The sequence below is a fragment of the Drosophila sechellia genome, chromosome 4, assembly GCF_004382195.2.
Source record: "Drosophila sechellia strain sech25 chromosome 4, ASM438219v1, whole genome shotgun sequence".
NCBI classification, from domain to species: Eukaryota; Metazoa; Arthropoda; class Insecta; order Diptera; family Drosophilidae; genus Drosophila; species Drosophila sechellia.
Window position 1 is genome coordinate 1,243,756 of NC_045953.1, and position 20,662 is coordinate 1,264,417.

Below are 20,662 nucleotides of genomic sequence, written 5' to 3' on the forward strand. Positions count from 1 at the left end.
TTCGCCCCAAAAGCTTTTATCTAGTTTTGCACCACTAACCATGGTTCGAGCTTTTTCCGTAATGGTTCTTATCATTCTCTCAGAAACACCATTTACCATAACTGAGGTGTATGTGGCACTGTTAAGTGATAAGAAATTCCTTTCTTAACACAAAATTGTCTCATCTCATTTGACAAGTATTCTCTACCATTGTCAATGTATAAATACACAACCTTTAAACTAAAATGAGCTTCACTCTTGGCTACAAAATCTTGAAACATGCTAAACACATCAGATTTATATTTAATTAAATAAGTTACACAATAATGTGTAAACTGATCAACAAAGATCACAAAATAATTTTTATCATCTAAAGTAACTGGAGTAATAGGCCCACAGACATCTGAGTGTACTACAAAAAGTGGTCTTTTAATATGGGTCTTATCTTTCAATTGTTTAAAAGGAAGTCTTGCCTGTTTACCATTTAAACAGGGTTCACAAATTTCACATGATAACTCTAAGTTGTTTAGAAGACTTTGATCACTAAACATATTCTTTCGTTTTATTTCTAATAATTTGCCATCGCTTATATGGCCAAACCTCTCATGCCATAAACGAAAATTATTTTTATGCTTAGCATTTATAGAATATGCTTGAAAATTGATCACAGGTACATTGTTTAACATACCTGAATTTTTTGACAACCATTAACCCATTTTTCGAAATGGTTACACCGCTTTTGTCAAATTCGATCGACATTCCTGCCTCTTGGAGACGCTTTACGGACATCAAATTACCAGCAGCTTCCTTACAAAAGAGTACATCCTCCAGTGTAATCTCATGGTCATTCCGTAGTCGGACAATACCACGCTTAGTGGCATAAATAAATTCGCCTTGCTTGGCCACTGCAATCTTAAGTGGAGGCACAACCTCCACACTGTCGGTATACAGCGACTCATCATTTATAAGATGGTCACTAGCACCAGAATCAAGGACAAACCCGCAGTTATCCATCACTGAAGTATTATTCACTTCTTTTACCATAAACGCAATGCCGTGTGATGTTGCAGTTTGAACTTGTTTTTCATTTTCTTTATTTTTATTATTTAATATTCTTTTATAATGGAAGCAGTCTTTTTTAATGTGGCCTTCTCTGCCACAGTGGTGACACTTGACTTTATACTGTGAATATTCCCTTGAATATTTTCTTTGGTTTAGTTACCCGATTTTTAAACAAATTATTTTTATAAGTGTTATTTTTGTTGTGCACGATCGCGTTCATAACTTTCTTGCCTGTATCGTTGTGGTCATTTTTAATTTTAATTTCTTGATCCAGCAATCTATTTTTCACAAACGCCAATGTCAAATTTTCTTCAGATAATGTCTCTATCGCTGTAATAATTCCATCGTAACACGAAGGCAATGTGATCAGTAGATGAGAAATTTTATCCATCTCTTCTATTTTTGCACCAGCTGCCAACAATTCACTTATAAGTTCGTCAAAAATATGAAAATGGCTTAATAGTGACATCTCACTCGATAGCTTCAGAGAAAGCAAGCGTTTTCGCAGCGCCAGTTGCGACGCCAAACTTTTTCGTTCATAAACGGCGTCCAAATTCTCAAGAATCTGACGCGCCGTAATGTCGCTTGTTGCGAAATTTAAAAACGAGTCGCTTAGGTACTCTATTATTGTACTTTTTGCACAACGCTCTGCCTTTTTCCAGGAGTCATCTACCTCGTTAGGCATTAAACCATCAACTACTTTAAGCACATCTTGCTCGGCTAAAAGAGCCCTAATTCTAAATTTCCAAATCGCGTACTTCTCGCCATCAAACGGCTTAATATTACGTTTAGCCTTGTCCATTTTTCACTCAAATTCTGAGAAGGAATTAATTTCACAAGAATGTGAAAAAAAGCTATTTCACAATTTATTTTCACAATCTTTAATTCACAATTTAATTGTTTATTAGGCATGGACTGGGCCCATAACCTGTTGTAGTTTATAATTTATATTTCCTTTCTTAATAAATAAATAAATAGTCAGGTTTGTGTTTGAGTTTTATGTTTTATATTTTAAGTTATTTTCAACTGCAACACCAGCACCACGACCTACTCTCAGCAAAAAAACGTACAAGAATGAGAAAACAAACAAAAAGTGTGGCCATTCATGTCAAATTTAAAGTAGTGTTGTTTAACGTTATTTTTGTAGGTTGAATAGTATATTCCAACATACATTTATACATATACATATGTATGCAGAAGGCATTAACCACTTGAGCTGCAAAGTGCATGCTCAGCATTCCCAAGCTCCGCGATCGGCTTATGTATAAGCGTTAGATCGTATTACTGGTAATTAATATTTCTTCTAATTGGACAGAACAATTAAATGCTTTTATCATGTTTCCTTGCCTTCTATTATAGTTTCTCTATTGATACAGTATTGGTTTAGGATAGTCTTGGGAAGGTTCCAAGTTGTGATTATATTAGATTCTACATATTTTATTTTAAAATCAGAATGTGTTTTACTGTATCTACATTGCGTTGGGACATGGTTTAGTATACCAGTTATACATTTATTTACAACTAAGCTTTGAGAACTTGCCGTGTATGATTGATTATTGTGTGAAAAATATTTGTCATGTATTGTTTCGGTTAGTATGTTACTTTTTCCGTCTGGGTAGGGTATTGTTTTAAAAACAGGTGTTTTGGTTATTTCTCTTGGAATGTGGGATATTATCAGAATTTCGTTCGTATCAGAATTAAGCCAAGATGAATTTTTAATATTATTAAGTTCTTCATAAGTATTTTCTGTTTTATTTAAGTTAATAGATAAGTAATGATATTCGTGGTTTATCGGTAAATCTATTTATACGGTTTGAATTAGCCGTTAAGGTATTGTGCGTTAATTGTCGATAGAGTATCATGCTCGGGAGTATTCCTGGAATTATCGTTATTATATTTACTTTTATTAATTTTCTTTTTCTTATACTTATAGTGTATTATCTTTCTACCTCTATTTTTTTCTTCGAAATGTTTTCATCTATTTGTCTTAAATTTCCCGTCTTTTTGAATGGGTTAGTCGTTTTTGTTTTAACTAAAGGGGACTCTTTGAAGTTTGTATCTATGTTAAAGTCGTGTCTATTTTCATTGAGTTTGTCAATTTTGTTTACTTTATTTTGTTGAGTGTTATAGGCAGGGGTTCTTGCTAAAATGAAGATTGTTTCAAGGGTAAATTTTGTGTTTCTATGTTTAGTTTTATCGATGTTAAATATTTCACATTCGTTTGTGATGTTTTGGATGCGTTTTTGATAATCAGGGTAATAGTCAAGTTCTTTGAACTGAAGTGTTAGTTTTTCTATACCAGGTATACCAGGGTGATTTCCTCGAATTGTGCGTATTTTTGAATGTCTGTTAGTTTACTACTGGTTTTCATAGTTTTAGTGAAACTGTCCGGACTTATGATTAGAATATATGCATTTTGAAATATTTTAAAGTCGATTTCATCAGGCAAGTAAATAACACTTTTCTTAGTGCAGAAGTGTTCTTTGAATAGATCCTTAGCAAGGGTATCAGTCATTTCTTTATAACTGATTTTTATTCTAGTTTTCTGGAAATATTTTATTATAAAAAAAAAAATTAAACAAAATAAAAAAAATCAAACAAAATGTCGGCAGTCGATAAGGAAAAGCTGGTCCAGAAGGCTAAACTGGCCGAGCAGTCAGAACGTTACGATGATATGGCCCAGGCCATGAAATCCGTCACAGAGACTGGCCTTGAGCTCTCCGTTGCTTTCAAAAATGTGGTCGGTGCCCGCAGGTCATCGTGGTTGCCACAGGAAATGCACGCAACACCGCCGTTTAGGACTCGAAAAATGCCTATCAGGAGGCGTTCGATATTGCAAAAACCAAAATGCAGCCCACACATCCCATCCGTTTGGGTCTGGCCCTTAACTTCTCAGTCTTCTACTATGAGATTTTGAACTCACCAGAAAAAGCTTGCCAATTGGCTAAACAGGCGTTTGATGATGCGATAGCCGAGCTGGACACACTGAACGAGGACTCCGACAAGGACTCGACACTCATCATGCAGCTGTTGAGGGACAACCTGACTCTCTGGACGTCCGACACCCAAGGCGACGAAGCTGAGCCACAGGAGGGCGACGACAACTAACCAAACAACTAAGCAAATGTTTCCTTTTTGACTATGCAAATATTATTCAGTAATACAAACAAACAAAAACCAGAAACAACAAAGAGAAACAAATATTATAAAACGCAACCAGCAAAGCAAAACCATTGAAATGAAACGATAATCCAGGCGAGAGCAGCAGAGAGGCAGGCAAAAAGCGCGAACATTTGAGACATTAACATACGAATTGAGGGCAGAATGCTTCACAGTTCATTTGGGACCGATGAGCCGGCATTTGAGGCCGTTTTCCCGATTGTCACGGGCAGTTTTTATCCGAGCTCCGGTTGCAAGCGAAACCAGTATACAGACGGTGAAACGCTTGGACAGGACAGATGCCGGCCATTCCGACTCAAATGTAGCTTAAGATCTGCAAATGCTTAAGAAATACAAAAAAATACAGCATCGATGTTAGGGCCAAACTAATACGGACTATTTGCGAGTTTGGCATGATTTTTCCGGATTTTGAATCAAATTAATCTAGCAGATAATTCGTAAATGTGTGTGTTTTTCCCAATCGAAACGGCCAAACTCTAGATTCTCCGAAATTGTTCGCCCTCGTGTGAATTTCCTCACAAAAAAACAAGATCTACAACAAGACAGAAAAATACCTGCGCATGTGAAAAATTGCATGAACCAAATAAGAGAGAAAATATAAAAATGCCCAATATCTATTAGGTAATCAATAACATAAGTGCTTGTTAAAAAGAGGAAAAGACATTATAACACGTTTTGATATGACTAATTTTTATTCTAATGAAATAATCGATTTAGATCAATTCTTTCAAAGGCTTAATGAAGAAGCAAGAATAAATAGCAACATTCAAACACAATTGTCACCAAGTGAACAAATCTTCGAATTTGTCAATATAAAGAATTTTAAAGAAAAGGGCAATAAAAAACTAAAAAATTTAAAAATACCGCTATTAAACAAGGTGACTAAGATAGATAAAAATGATAAGGTTCAAATAAAAGCAATACTGTCTAAATATCATGATGATCCGTCAGAAGGATGCCATTCAGGAATTTCTAGAACCCTGAAGAAAATCAAAATCTATTGGCCACAAATCACAAAGGCAATAAATAAATATGTTAAAACATGTTTATAATGCCAACAAGCAAAGACAACAAAACATACTAAAACTGTGAAGGGTGCTATTTTAATGTTTAAAAAAAGAAGAGCTTAGCTTCTGCTCTGTTCGAGGTTCTTTATTTGAATAATCAAAGTGTGCTGAAGGTGGGGTATATAGCTAACCCGCATATACATTGCTTATATTTATGTATTCTTACTTACATTTATACATATACATATGTATGCAGAAGGCATTGACCACTTGAGCTGCAAAGTGCATGCTCAGCATTCCCAAGCTCCGCGATCGGCTTATGTATAAGCGTTAGATCGTATTACTGGTAATTAATATTTCTTCTAATTGGACAGAACAATTAAATGCTTTTATCATGTTTCCTTGCCTTCTATTATAGTTTCTCTATTGATACAGTATTGGTTTAGGATAGTCTTGGGAAGGTTCCAAGTTGTGATTATATTAGATTCTACATATTTTATTTCAAAATCAGAATGTGTTTTACTGTATCTACATTGTGTTGGGACATGGTTTAGTAAACCAGTTATACATTTATTTACAACTAAGCTTTGAGAACTTGCCGTGTATGATTGATTATTGTGTGAAAAATATTTGTCATGTATTGTTTCGGTTAGTATGTTACTTTTTCCGTCTGGGTAGGGTATTGTTTTAAAAACAGGTGTTTTGGTTATTTCTCTTGGAATGTGGGATATTATCAGAATTTCGTTCGTATCAGAATTAAGCCAAGATGAATTTTTAATATTATTAAGTTCTTCATAAGTATTTTCTGTTTTATTTAAGTTAATAGATAAGTAATGATATTCGTGGTTTATCGGTAAATCTATTTATACGGTTTGAATTAGCCGTTTAGATATTGTGCGTTAATTGTCGATAGAGTATCATGCTCGGGAGTATTCCTGGAATTATCGTTATTATATTTACTTTTATTAATTTTCTTTTTCTTATACTTATAGTGTATTATCTTACTACCTCTATTTTTTTCTTCGAAATGTTTTCATCTATTTGTCTTAAATTTATTTTGTTGAGTGTTATAGGCAGGGGTTCTTGCTAAAATGAAGATTGTTTCAAGGGTAAATTTTGTGTTTCTATGTTTAGTTCCGTTCGTTTGTGATGTTTTGGATGCGTTTTTGATAATCAGGGTAATAGTCAAGTTCTTTGAACTGAAGTGTGAGTTTTTCTATACCAGGTATACCAGGGTGATTTCCTCGAATTGTGCGTATTTTTGAATGTCTGTTAGTTTACTACTGGTTTTCATAGTTTTAGTGAAACTTTCGGGACTTATGATTAGAATATATGGATTTTGAAATATTTTAAAGTCGATTTCATCAGGCAAGTAAATAACACTTTTCTTAGTGCAGAAGTGTTCTTTGAATAGATCCTTAGCAAGGGTATCAGTCATTTCTTTATAACTGATTTTTATTCTAGTTTTCTGGAAATATTTTATTATAAAAAAAAAAAAATCAAACAAAATAAAAAAAAATCAAACAAAATGTCGGCAGTCGATAAGGAAGAGCTGGTCCAGAAGGCTAAACTGGCCGAGCAGTCAGAACGTTACGATGATATGGCCCAGGCCATGAAATCCGTCACAGAGACTGGCCTTGAGCTCTCCGTTGCTTACAAAATTGTGGTCGGTGCCCGCAGGTCATCGTGGTTGCCACAGGAAATGCACGCAACACCGCCGTTTAGGACTCGAAAAATGCCTATCAGGAGGCGTTCGATATTGCAAAAACCAAAATGCAGCCCACACATCCCATCCGTTTGGGTCTGGCCCTTAACTTCTCAGTCTTCTACTATGAGATTTTGAACTCACCAGAAAAAGCTTGCCAATTGGCTAAACAGGCGTTCGATGATGCGATAGCCGAGCTGGACACACTGAACGAGGACTTCTACAAGGACTCGACACTCATCATGCAGCTGCTGAGGGACAACTTGACTCTCTGGACGTCCGACACCCAAGGCGACGAAGCTGAGCCACAGGAGGGCGACGACAACTAACCAAACAACTAAGCAAATGTTTCCTTTTTGACTATGCAAATATTATTCAGTAATACAAACAAACAAAAACCAGAAACAACAAAGAGAAACAAATATTATAAAACGCAACCAGCAAAGCAAAACCATTTGAAATGAAACGATAATCCTGGCGAGAGCAGCAGAGAGGCAGGCAAAAAGCGCGAACATTTGAGACATTAACATACGAATTGAGGGCAGAATGCTTCACAGTTCATTTGGGACCGATGAGCCGGCATTTGAGGCCGTTTTTCCGATTGTCACGGGCAGTTTTTATCCGGGCTCCGGTTGCAAGCGAAACCAGTATACAGATGGTGAAACGCTTGGACAGGACAGATGCCGGCCATTCCGACTCAAATGTAGCTTAAGATCTGCAAATGCTTAAGAAATACAAAAAAATACAGCATCGATGTGAGGGCCAAACTAATACGGACTATTTGGGAGTTTGGCATGATTTTTCCGGATTTTGAATCAAATTAATCTAGCAGTGTGTTTTTCCCAATCGAAACGGCCAAACTCTAGATTCTCCGAAATTGTTCGCCCTCGTGTGAATTTCCTCACAAAAAAATAAGATCTACAACAAGACAGAAAAATACCTGCGCCTGTGAAAAATTGCATGAACCAAATAAGAGAGAAAATATACAAATGCCCGATATTATGTAATCAATAACATAAGTGCTTGTTAAAAAGAGGAAAACACATTATAACACGTTTTGATATGACTAATTTTTATTCTAATGAAATAATCGATTTAGATCAATTCTTTCAAAGGCTTAATGAAGAAGCAAGAATAAATAGCAACATTCAAACACAATTGTCACCAAGTGAACAAATCTTCGAATTTGTCACTATAAAGAATTTTAAAGAAAAGGGCAATAAAATACTAAAAAAATTTTAAAATACCGATATTAAACCAGGTGACTAAGATAGATAAAAATGATAAGGTTCAAAAAAAAAGCAATACTGTCTAAATATCATGATGATCCGTCAGAAGGAGGCCATTCAGGAATTGCTAGAACCCTGAAGAAAATCAAAAACTATTGGCCACAAATGTCAAAGGCAATAAATAAATACCATATGTTAAAACATGTTTAAAATGCCAACAAGCAAAGACAACAAAACATACTAAAACTGTGAAGGGTGCTATTGTGAAGGGTGCTATTTTAATGTTAAAAAAAAGAAGAGCTTAGCTTCTGCTCTGTTCGAGGTTCTTTATTTGAATAATCAAAGTGTGCTGAAGGTGGGGTATATAGCTAACCCGCACATACATTGCTTATATTTATGTATTCTTACTTACATTTATACATATACATATGTATGCAAGTTAACACAATCACCAAACAGACGAAATATAGTCGTAAGCCTCAAGTGTTTAGATCGAGCTTTACCTATAAGAAACGGTATTTTGTTAAGCTTTAGAGATAAGAGCTTTTGATATACTTAAGTCAGTCGATATTGGGAGATGAGTAGCGTCGGTCATCGTCACGTACTTACAATTCGTCTCATTAAGTGCAGACCGCACAAGCCCTATTATAATTAATAAACCTACACTAATAAATATATTGAAAATCTACAAAACGATAATTGGCGCCCAATAGGATATAAAACCTACGATAACTGAATAATTATAAATAAATAACAAAAGGAGGATCCGGAGACAAAACCAGCGGCATTGGATAATCAACTCTAACCTAAAAAATAAAATTTCCTGATTACATAAAATATAATATTAATTACTAAGACCATCTACCTTAAAATTGTTTGTTAAGCACTATTATTATATTGTAAGTATAACGCTTATTGAACGAATTAAAAATATCAATACCTTTTTATTACACAACTTATGCAAAGAGTATTGATAATAAAAATACATGAGTGACAGTGATAACCTTTTAGACAACCTCGTGTCAAGCTTAGATAAATGGTCAGCGCACCAGGCAAGTAGGCAAAACAGTGCAAAAAATAATAAGTCATCAGATAATTGGTGGTTGAAAACAAATACAACTAGCGAAATGGAATTGAAGCTCAGTTAAAAGCGATCGTAGAGAGTGCTGTTGCCGGCGCGCTCGCAGTCCAAAAACAATCATTTGAAAATCAATTGAAGGAGATGAATGAGCGAATCGGGAAATTAACAGTGAACACCCCAGAGGTGGAAACTTATGTAGATGCTGAAATTAGACCAGGTGTTGTCTGTAACGAGCCTCTAGATATAGTTAAATCTCTGCCAGATTTTGAGGGCAAAAGTGAAACATATGTGTCGTGGAGAAAAGCGGCTCATGTCGCTTTTAAAGTTTTTGAAGACTACGAGGGAAGTTCAACATTTTACCAAGCTCTTGGTATTATGCGAAATAAAATAAAAGGTCCGGCGAATACAGTATTGGCTTCTTTTAATACTCCGTTTCATTTCAAAGCAATGATCAGCCGTCTTGATTTCACATATTCTGACAAAAGGCCGATCTATCTAATCGAACAAGAGCTATCAACTTTGCGACAGGGAGACATGACTCTTACTGAATTCTACGATGAAGTCGAGAAAAAACTGACCCTACTTTTCAACAAGACAATAATGACGTTTGATAGTGCCTTGGCGATGTCACTGAATGAAAAGTACAGGGCGGACGCGTTACGTGTATTTGTAACCGGAGCTAAGAAATCGTTGAGCGACATTCTTTTTGCAAAAGGTCCAAAAGATTTACCAACTGCTCTCGCTTTAGCGCAAGAGGTTGAGTCGAACCATGAGCGTTACCAATTCGCCCTTATTTATTCTAAAAATATTGGAGACAGGGGTCAGAAAATCGAACAAAAGCACAGCGATAAGGATAGAAATTCAATCATGCCCATGCTAACTAAAAACCCATATTTTAGCAAGCGTCAGGTGCATACTTATGATAACCAGGAAAGGCAAGATCCAGTCCAGTTAACAAATCCTGATGTATCCATACGATCTAGAAGAACTGGAAATTTTGGACAAGCTCCATTTCCGACTCAGGGAAATATTTGGCCATCCCAACAGCAAAATTCTTGGCCATCTCAACAACAATATTCTTGGCCATCCCAACAACAAAATTCATTTCGAACACAAAATCAATTCGCATCGCAACCCCAACAGCAAAACACAAGTCAGGCTCAGGGACATGTTGGGTATGCGCAAGCATCAAAAAGACCAACGAGTGGCAGTGCAAGGTTTACAGGGCCAAAACAGCAGAGGATCAACTACTTACCTCATGAGAAAGGTCAATGTGAGGAAGACACAGACGGTTATCAAAAGGAGGCAGAAGCGGAGGTTGATGATTATGAGAACGAACTAGTGAACTACGATTATGTTCATTTTTTAGCCACAAATCCCTGCTACCGTACATAGAAAGAGAGATAGCAGGGAGAACCATAAAACTTTTGATTGACACCGGGGCTTCGAAAAATTACATACAGCCCCTCCCTGAATTAAAAAACATAATGCCGGTACAAAATAAATTCACGGTAAAATCGCTTCATGGTTGCAACACCGTCAAACAGAAATGCTTTATTAATCTATTTAACACATCTGTTCAATTCTTTATTCTTCCAAGTCTCTCTAGTTTTGACGCTATAATAGGACTTGACCTTTTGAAACAGGGAAATGCAACGTTAGATTTTAAGAACAAAACGTTAAATATCAACAATGAAGTGGAATCTATTCAGTTTTTGAGATGTGACAGCGTAAATTTCACAAACATAGAGAATATTGTGGTTCCAAATCAGATATCTAATAAATTACATACAATGCTTCGAAACCGATTGGCCGTCTTTGCGGAACCGGAAGAAGCACTGCCGTATAATACCAACATTGTCGCCACAATACGTACTGAGGACGACCAACCTATTTACTCAAAACTCTATCCGTACCCCATGGGCGTATCAGATTTTGTGAATAAGGAGACACATGCTTTGTTAAAGGACGGAATTATCAGGCCCTCGTCGTCACCTTACAACAATCCGGTTTGGGTAGTCGATAAAAAAGGTACAGATGAAGAGGGAAATACTAAGAAAAGGTTGGTTATAGATTTTAGAAAACTAAATTTAAGAACAATCGACGACAAGTACCCTATACCAAACGTAGTATCCATCTTGTCAAATTTGGGAAAAGCCAGGTTCTTTACAACCCTTGACCTTAAATCGTGTGTTCGATCGTTTTTAGGGCTGGCAAGTTATTACCGCTGCTTTATTAAGGACTTCGCCTCTATTGCTAGACCACTCACTGACATTCTGAAGGGTGAAAACGGAAAGGTTTCCGCAAGCCAGTCTAAAAAGATACCAATTTCTTTCGATGAAAGGCAATGTTCTGCTTTTGAGAAGCTTAAAAATGTTCTTGTCTCCGAAAATGTAATGTTATTGTATCCCGATTATAGAAAAGCCTTTGACTTAACAACAGACGCTTCGGCTTTTGGCCTGGGGGCAGTCTTATCACAGGATGGTAAGCCTGTTACAATGATTTCGAGAACTTTACAGGATAGAGAACTTAATTTCGCAACAAATGAACGAAAACTTTTGGCCATCGTTTGGGCTTTAAAGTCTCTTAGGAACTATCTATATGGTGTCAAAAACTTAAACATTTTTACAGATCACAGATAGGAATCCAAATGCAAAAATCAAGAGATGGAAGGCGTTTATAGACGAACATAATGCTAAAATTTTCTATAAACCTGGCAAGGAGAACTATGTTGCCGATGCACTATCCAGGCAGGCTATTCATGTCCTAGAAGACGAACTCCGGTCAGACATTGCAACAATACATAGCGAAATTTCATTGACTTTTACAATCGAAACTATCGACAAGCCGGTTAACTGTTTTAGAAACCAAATTGTAATAGATGATGGCACCGCAGACTCAACTCGAACTTTTGTTATTTCCGGAAGCAAGACAAGGCATCTAATACAATTTCTAGACAAAGAGACCTTAATCGGAAGAATTCGTGATGTGGTTAAGCCGGATGCAGTGAATGCGATATACTGCGAATTACCTGTACTAGCTTTCATTCAAAACAGTCTTGTAAATGAGTTTCCAGCAACGACCTTCCGACACACTATGAAAATGGTCAGCGACATTTTTAATCAAACTGAGCAACGGGAAATAGTGTCTTTGGAGCACAACAGAGCGCATAGGGCAGCACAGGAGAATGTAAAACAAATTCTTCAATACTACTTTTTCCCTAAGATGTCACAAATAGCCGCTACCTTTGTTGCTAACCGCTTGGTTAGTCAAATGCCAAATACGACCGCCATCCGCAAAGGCAAATCCTCGGTAGAACACCTATTCCGTCACATGTAGGCGAGACATTGCATATTGATATATTTTCTACGGACAGAAAGTACTTTTTGACATGTATTGACAAACTTTCCAAATTCGCTATTGTGCAACCAATCGGCTCTCGAACGATAACTGATTTGGAACCCGCAATTATGCAACTAATGAACTTTTATCCCTATTCAAAGACAATATTTCGTGATAATGAACCGTCCATAAATTCCGAGTCAATCAAGTCACTTTTGAAAAATCGTTTCAATGTTGACATAGCGAACGCACCTCCACTCCATAGTACCTCAAACGGACAGGTTGAAAGGTTCCACAGCACGCTTTTAGAAATAGCTCGATGCTTGAAACTTGACAGTGGAATGAATGATACAGTCAACCTTATTCTTCAGGCAACAATAGAATACAATAAGACGGTGCACTCAGTCACCAATAGAAGACCGATCGACATTATTCATTCAACTCCTCCCGAATTGGCTAACGAGATAGTAGAAATGGTTAACGAAGCTCAGGAAAAACAGCTAAGAAGAAAAAATGTAACAAGACGAGACAGAACCTTTGAGGTGGGAGAAACCGTCATGGTAAAACAAAACAATCGTTTGGGAAATAAACTAACCCCACGGTATAGGGAAGAACTAATCGAAGCAGACCTCGGGACAACGGTCCTCATAAAAGGGAGGGTCGTTCATAAAGATAATCTACGCTAGGTTTATTATTTCTTTTCCCTTTGTGACCATCGCCAAGTTAGCAAAGTACAAACGTGAAATCTGGACACTAGTAAAAGGGTTTGCAAAAGTTTTTCAATTAAACAATTGTCAAATCCTACTTATTTAATCTTTAAACATTTTGTATTATTTCCGCTTCATCCTCTTTAGAAAAGTTTAAAGGTATGTCATGAAATGCTAGACCCGAATGATTTGAAAACCTAAAATCCACGCAACCACAAATATTTCCTAAAACTACCATAGAAAATAAATGCATTACCAAAACGTCATAATAACAGTATAGCGCACTCACTCTAATTAGATTTCAAATTCCCGATTAAAAAAAAAAAAACACTAATGTTATCAATACCCTTTTCTGATTCTGTTCAACTGAATAGGAAAATCAATACTTGCTATCAATAAGCGTTTTACTACATACTTTAATATCAAAAATATCTGAATGAACTTTATTATAAAATTATAATTGTTATACTTAATTATTGTCAAAACTTTAGTATTAAAACACAATCACCAAACAGACGAAATATAGTCGTAATCCTCAAGTGTTTAGATCGAGCTTTACCTATAAGAAACGGTACCTTGTTAAGCTTTAGAGATAAGAGCTTTTGATATACTTAAGTCAGTCGATATTGGGAGATGAGTAGCGTCGGTCATCGTCACGTACTTACAATTCGTCTCATTAAGTGCAGACCGCACAAGCCCTATTATAATTAATAAACCTACACTAATAAATATATTGAAAATCTACAAAACGATAATTTGCAGAAAGCATTGACCACTTGAGCTGCAAAGTGCATGCTCAGCATTCCCAAGCTCCGCGATCGGCTTATGTATAAGCGTTAGATCGTATTACTGGTGCGCTGGAGTGCTTATGTAGTTTTTGGTGGTCTTTTTGTATATTTGTATATTTATATTTATTATGACAAAGTGTTACATTGTATTGACGCTAAGTTATACCCAATCATTTATTGTATTGTTAGAGTAGATTAGTCCAATATGCTACAAAACACTTTTGACAATAACAGAAACGCCAGCAACAGCATTGATATAGTTTTGATAGATACCATTGGTCCACTGCACTGTGGTTTTTTATGCGTTTTTTTTGGCAGAAAGTCAAAAAAATTTTTGAACGGAATAAAAAAATTTTTAGTTTCTTTATATTTAGGATAGTCTAATTAGATAAAAAAAAGTCGATTTTTACTTTTTTACACAACACTGCCTTATTGCCCACCTCTCAAAGACAGCTGATTGTCGATAACATGCGTAAGACAAAATTGGCGGCAAATCATTGTGCAACATTTGCGGTTAATATTTCCTCAGAGAATTAAAAAGTTTAAGGTGGTGTCATGGAAAACAGTAGGCCAGGTATGTAGATTTGTAGTTCAGTAAAATTTTTGTGTATGTTATATGTTTTTGTGTAGTTGTATCGTGTTTTGTTTATGTACCTTTTTTACAGTCAACTTAACAAATGTAGCTGTGTTTCGTGGAATATAACTTTTGTATGGCAAACCACTTCAAAAGAATTTTAACGGCAAGTTATTAACTAACATGTGTATAATATTATACAACTGGTTTCATATGCACCTTTTTGTAGATGAATACTTGTTTGGGCATGCAGAGATGATTGACATTTGGAGCAACAATAGTCGCTCTGAGGATGCAGTTAGGCAGCATATATTTAAAAAAATTGGTAAGAATAATTTAAATGAATGTTGTATTTCATTGATAAATAAAAAAGTTAAGTCCTTCTTTGATTACATAAGGAAACATTTGCCAGGTTGCAATAGATCGCTGGACAGGTTGAAGAAAAAACACTTCAAATGGCTGGCATCTAGTATTTGTATAATCGCTGATTGGAAAACTCCAAACAAAGTTGGTCGTCCAAAACTAGTTTATGAAAAGGCTAGTGACAGACTTAAAAGAAAATTAGCTTCGGACCTTGCGGATGAAAATAATAATTCTGTACCATTACTCTTGCATGCTGCTTCAGTTTCGGCTAAAAAAGGAAATGAAAAGGACATGGCAGTTGTATTAAAAGCAGCTGGTAACAGCGATAATATCAATAATATAAAAAGAAAAATGTTCTCTTCTGAGCCCACACAAATGTCCGTCGACAATGCATTAGCCTTTTTATTTGAAAACGGATTTACAAAAAGCCAATACATCAATTTAAAACGGAATACAAAAGTACACGGCTTTGATATTTACCCATCATATCCTGATGTTCTTAACGCTAAACTAAAGCTTAGACCAAATGGCATCGAGTATTTTGAGAATAAAGCGCAAGTTGAGTTACAACAACTCTTAAACCACACAACTTCGCGGATTCTTGAAATGCAGTATGAAACTTTCAAAGCAAATACCAACTCGATAGAATGCCAATTAATATTTAGCTATGGATATGATGGATCAACTGGTCAGAGTATTTATAAGCAACGTTATGAGGAAATCGGTGCTGTATATGATGGATCGCTGTTTGTTACTACAATTGTGCCATTAAAATTAGTAGGCAATGAACAAAAAATTATTTGGATCAATAGATCGCCACAATCTATACGGTTTTGTCGTCCTTTAAAAATTGAATTTATTAAGGAAACTCGAGAGCTTATATTAGCAGAAAAAGAAAACTTGGATACCCAGATATAATATCATAATATAATATAATTAAAAATAGATACAATTTTTTTTTTTTTTTGCTAATGTAAATATTTTTATGACATATCGGCCAGATCGTTTATATGACAGCTATATGAAAGTTGACCAAATCACTTGAAACTTTGTGAATCATCTTGGGGGAAGTAAAGAGTAACACAAACCAAATTTGGTGAAGATAGGTCGTCATTTTGAATTTCTGCCAAAAAAAAACGCATAAAAAACCACTGTGCACTGCCAAGATCAGAAAACGAAAATGAGTATGCTGTTACTATCATTTGCGATTTAACAAAATATTTGGTAACGGTACCTATTCCAAATAAAAGTGCAAGATCAGTTGCTAAGGCTATATTCCAAAATTTTATTCTAAAGTACGGTCCAATGAAAACAATCATAACGGACATGGGAACGGAATATAAAAACCAAATTATAGACGACCTGTGCAAATATATGAAGATAAAAAACATTACTTCAACAGCACACCATCACCAGACAATAGGAACAATAGAACGAAGTCACAGAACTTTCAACGAGTATGTTCGCTCATATTGCGATTAGGATATATGGATAAATATATTTTTTAATATTTCTTTACTCATTCATTTCAAATACTAATACACATACTTAAACAAAAAAAAATTTATTTGCATATATACTTGAAAATAACTTCATATTATTACGTTATTGTTAAGGAGGGAGATGTAGTACGAACATAAGTAGTAGTATATGTAGTAGTATACGAACATAATAATAATAATAATAATAATAATAATAATAATAATAATAATAATAATAATAATAATAATAATAACAATAATAATAATAATAATAATAATAATAATAATTATAATAATAATAATAATAATAATATTAATAATAATAATAATAATAATAATAAAAATAATAATAATATTAATAATAATAATATGAATCATAATAATAAGACAACCAATAAGTCCTAGATCCTTAAGTCCATCCTAATCTTAGGATTAGGATATGCAACTTCAGCAATGTACGCCTTTAGGGGTTGCACTCGACTCCCATTTGTTATCGAGTATGAACTTCGTACATACATATTGCAGATTTTGCTAGTGTCAGCACTTGGCTGACACGAGCGATCGGCCTGCAGACCACGCCAAGTTTCAGTTATAAAATTAGAACAGAGCAAGTAGTACACTTATAAAGGAAATCAAATAAAGATAAGAAACAACCAATTGTATTTTGGAATTAATTAACTACAGAACTTACGGTAGAATCCGATTGTTCATGCAGCGTTGAAATGTTGCTGGTGCATTTTTCAGACCTAAAGGCATACGAGTATATTCGTAATGTCCATGTTTTGTTGAAAATGCTGTTTTGGATATTGATTGCTGGTCCATTTGAATTTGATGGAAACCTTTAGCTAAATCAATGGTTGTGAAGTATTGACAGCATCCAAGCTTGTCTAATATTTCGTCCATTACTGGAATAGTGAATTTGTCGTCAATGGTTATTTCATTGAGACTACGATAGTCTATGACTAATCGAAATTTTGGTTTACCAGAAGCATCACTTTTCTTCGGCACAATGCAAATTGGAGAACAATATGGGGACTTAGATTTCCTAATTATTTTTTGTTATATCATTTCGTTGATTTGCCTGTTGACTTCTTGATCAAACGCTTGGGGGTATTTATATGGTTTTTTATAGATCGTGTTTCGTGTTTTTTTTTTGAATAGAATGTTTAATCGTACTTGTAAAGCTCACAGTTTCACCTTCTTTGTACTGAATATCACGGTATTCAAGCAAAACGTGGGAAAGTTGCTCCCTTTCTTCTGAATTTAGATGTTCTAATCTGAATACGTTAGATTCTTTTAAATCTTCATCTAAGGCGTAGTTAGAGGATGTTACTAGAAGGGCTTCTTCTATGTATGGGGTAATAAGAGGGTTTTCCTCAGATTTAGAAGTCTTGGGACACTCATGGGTAGTCTTGGACTCTTTTGGGTTAGACGATCTGGGGCCCTCATTGGAGACCTTTGACTCATCTGGTTTTAAGTGGGGTTTCCGCTTAATTTTCTGGAGGTTTTTCTCCTTTTTCTGCATATGTAGAGGGGTTTCCTCTGAATTATATGGGGCACTCATTGGTAACCTTTGACTCATCTGATTTTAAGTGGGGTTTCCGCTGAACTTTCCGAAGGGTTTTCTCCTTTTTTGGTGTGTGGTGTAGAGGGCTTTCCTCTGTGTTAGATAACCTGCGGCACTCATTGGTAGCTTTGGACTCATCTGTTTTTATGTGGTTGTACCACATTTTAAATGTGTAGCCATTTATAGTGACTGTTTGTGGTGAATAATTAATCTGAGTGTTAGTTAGTTCTAAATAGTTTCTGCCTAATAGTAAGTCATATTTTTCTGAAAAGTTGTAAATATAGAATGTTTGTTCAATAGGACAAAGTTTGCTTGACTGAAATGAAACGCTTTGGTTCAATGTTATAATGCCATTAATAGTGTGGACTTTTAATTTAGAAGGTTTGATTGGGAAATTAAAGAAATTTGGTTTCATAATATTAATTGACGAACCAGTGTCTACTAAGCATTTGGGAGTTGTATTATTCATTGCAATTTTTAAGAATGGGTTTCCTTCTCCTCTGAATCGATTTCTGATTCCGAGGCTGGTTGAAGAAAATTTTCCATTCTGTTTTGGGCACTATCACTTTCTCTCTGTCGGGAGGGTTTGGGGCACTATTACTTCTTTGTTGAAAATTTAATGGATTCTGGATTCTGCCTGTATTTAATTTTTGTGTGAGTTCTCTTGCTAACCTTGGATTTGATTCGCAGGGTCTCGGAGTAGTGCTTGGATTTGACTTAATTGTATTAAGTTATTTCGTATACACCTTCTTGTTGCGCTATTTGTTTGAGTTTAGATACTGTCGTAATGTCAAATCTAGCAAGAACCTATCGGCCAGTTTTCTCATGATTACATCTTTGATTCTATTATTTAATGCATTTGTTTATAATACGGTATTATTGATATTATTTTCTAGCATAAGTTTATTCGATATTGTGAATGATTTCATTTCTAGCTCTTCGACGAACTTACGGATACTTCCGCTGTTGTAAAGAGGACGGAGTAGTTCTTCGCATGTTGTTTGGGTTTTATATTCGCTGATGATCGCATTCATTAGGGTTGGCATCTCCTGCATCGCAATTGCGCTGAAGTATACATGTTTTGTCTGGTGTCGGTTGATGGATAGAGTAGAATTATGAACTCGATCCTTCGGAAAAGGGCATTGAGTTTTTGGGTATTACTACGGAATGTTGGTATTTGCTTAATTTGGCTTAAGGCTTAATTAAGATGGGATTCCGATAGAACCCTTTGGATAAAGACACTGAGTTCTTGGGTATTATCACTGAATGTTGGTATTTGCTTAATTTGCCTTAAGGCTTGATTATGACGGTATTCCGATGGGTTTCTCGGTTGGCATGGTTGATGATTTTATTTTTATTTTTGTTTTTACTTTTTAATAACCGTATGCAGTAGGTTTGACTATTGTGTGTCAACCACCGACTATACGTAGTTTTTTTGCGAATAAAAAGAGATAATTGTATTACGATTTTATGTTCACTTTAACGCCGATTCGCGTGGTTCAATCATAAAAGATAAGCTTGATCGTACAATCTTTTGTCACTATATGATATTTGTAAACAACTCGCACAATTTATTTTCTATTTATCCTACCGACTGCGCCATTTACGAAATCAGACCGGGAGTTTAATAAAAAAAAGAACACAGTAAGGTTTTTTATGTATTATTAAACGTTTTTATTATTTCCAATAAAGGAAGAACTAGAGCCTTTGGATTATCACTAGGTTGGATAATGGACTTCATAGTTGAAGTGAGCTTAGCAGGGTTATCGCGATTGATAACGTACTCAGAACCTAACTAATGTATAGGGACATGTTTGATTTTATATAGGCAGCTTGCGATAGCCTAAGAGCGAAGTTTAGGAGAATGAAGTTATCAACGTCTATTCTCCCGAAAAGAGAGGTGTATATTCTCCCGTTAAGAGAGGAGCTCCCGAAGAATAGGAGTAATTTGAGAATCCTGAGATGATTTTGTGGGCGGAAGTTTTTGTTATTTCAGTTGGTTCGCCAAGTGATGTTTAGGGGACGTGGACGTTGGCTTGCCCCAGAGTCTACTTTTTAGACTTCTGACTTTTGCACTTTGCGGTGCGTAAATGACAGCTAAGCATAATCGAAGGGCTGTCGATCTTTGATTACATTTCGTACTTAGACATTTATGTGTGTGTGTGATTGTTTACAATAATGTGTGTGGTTGGGGAGTTGTGGGTGTAGATATGTTACTATAATATGTCGTCGATATAAATGCTAAAATTTCTCAAGTCTCCGCTTAAAAATTTTAGGAGCCGAGTCCCTTAGTTTCGTCATAAATGTTGTTACGAACTGATTTTCTTATTTCGCTCGCTACTGATTGCAGCGGCTAGCTCAGAGAGTTTGTGCGTTCGTCCCATCAAATTTATGATTTGTGTGATTGCCTGACCAAGGAAAAGCAATGAGTTCTTAATATATTCGTTTATTCCGCTGTTTCTTATATTATTTCTTTGGAGATCTCACTACCCCTGAGGCATTTCTCCTAGAACGCCTTGCCTCAGTGGTACTGCTTGCTCTTTGACGTGGACGACCAGTCGGCTTGGCCGGGACTAGGATGTTATGGGGCAGGGTGT

The 20,662-nt window shown here is 35.6% G+C and overlaps 2 protein-coding genes across 2 annotated transcripts; both read left to right on the forward strand.

Moving 5' to 3' along the window:
* Positions 1-3,819: 3,819 nt before the first annotated feature.
* On the forward strand, positions 3,820-4,272 carry LOC116801922 (14-3-3 protein zeta-like). Its single transcript, XM_032723903.1, has one exon. The coding sequence runs from the start codon at positions 3,889-3,891 to the stop codon at positions 4,147-4,149; it is 261 nt and encodes an 86-aa protein (XP_032579794.1). The 5' UTR covers positions 3,820-3,888; the 3' UTR covers positions 4,150-4,272.
* Positions 4,273-6,938: 2,666 nt separating this feature from the next.
* Positions 6,939-7,399, forward strand: LOC116801923 (14-3-3 protein zeta-like). The gene has a single exon (XM_032723904.1). It carries the CDS (start codon positions 7,002-7,004, stop codon positions 7,260-7,262), a length of 261 nt encoding a protein of 86 aa, XP_032579795.1. The 5' UTR covers positions 6,939-7,001; the 3' UTR covers positions 7,263-7,399.
* The last annotated feature ends 13,263 nt before the right edge of the window (positions 7,400-20,662 follow it).

Coding starts and splice junctions, on each gene's coding strand:
- LOC116801922 (XM_032723903.1), top strand. CDS start 3,889: ATGCAGCCCACACATCCCATCCGTTTGGGTCTGGCCCTTAACTTCTCA.
- LOC116801923 (XM_032723904.1), top strand. CDS start 7,002: ATGCAGCCCACACATCCCATCCGTTTGGGTCTGGCCCTTAACTTCTCA.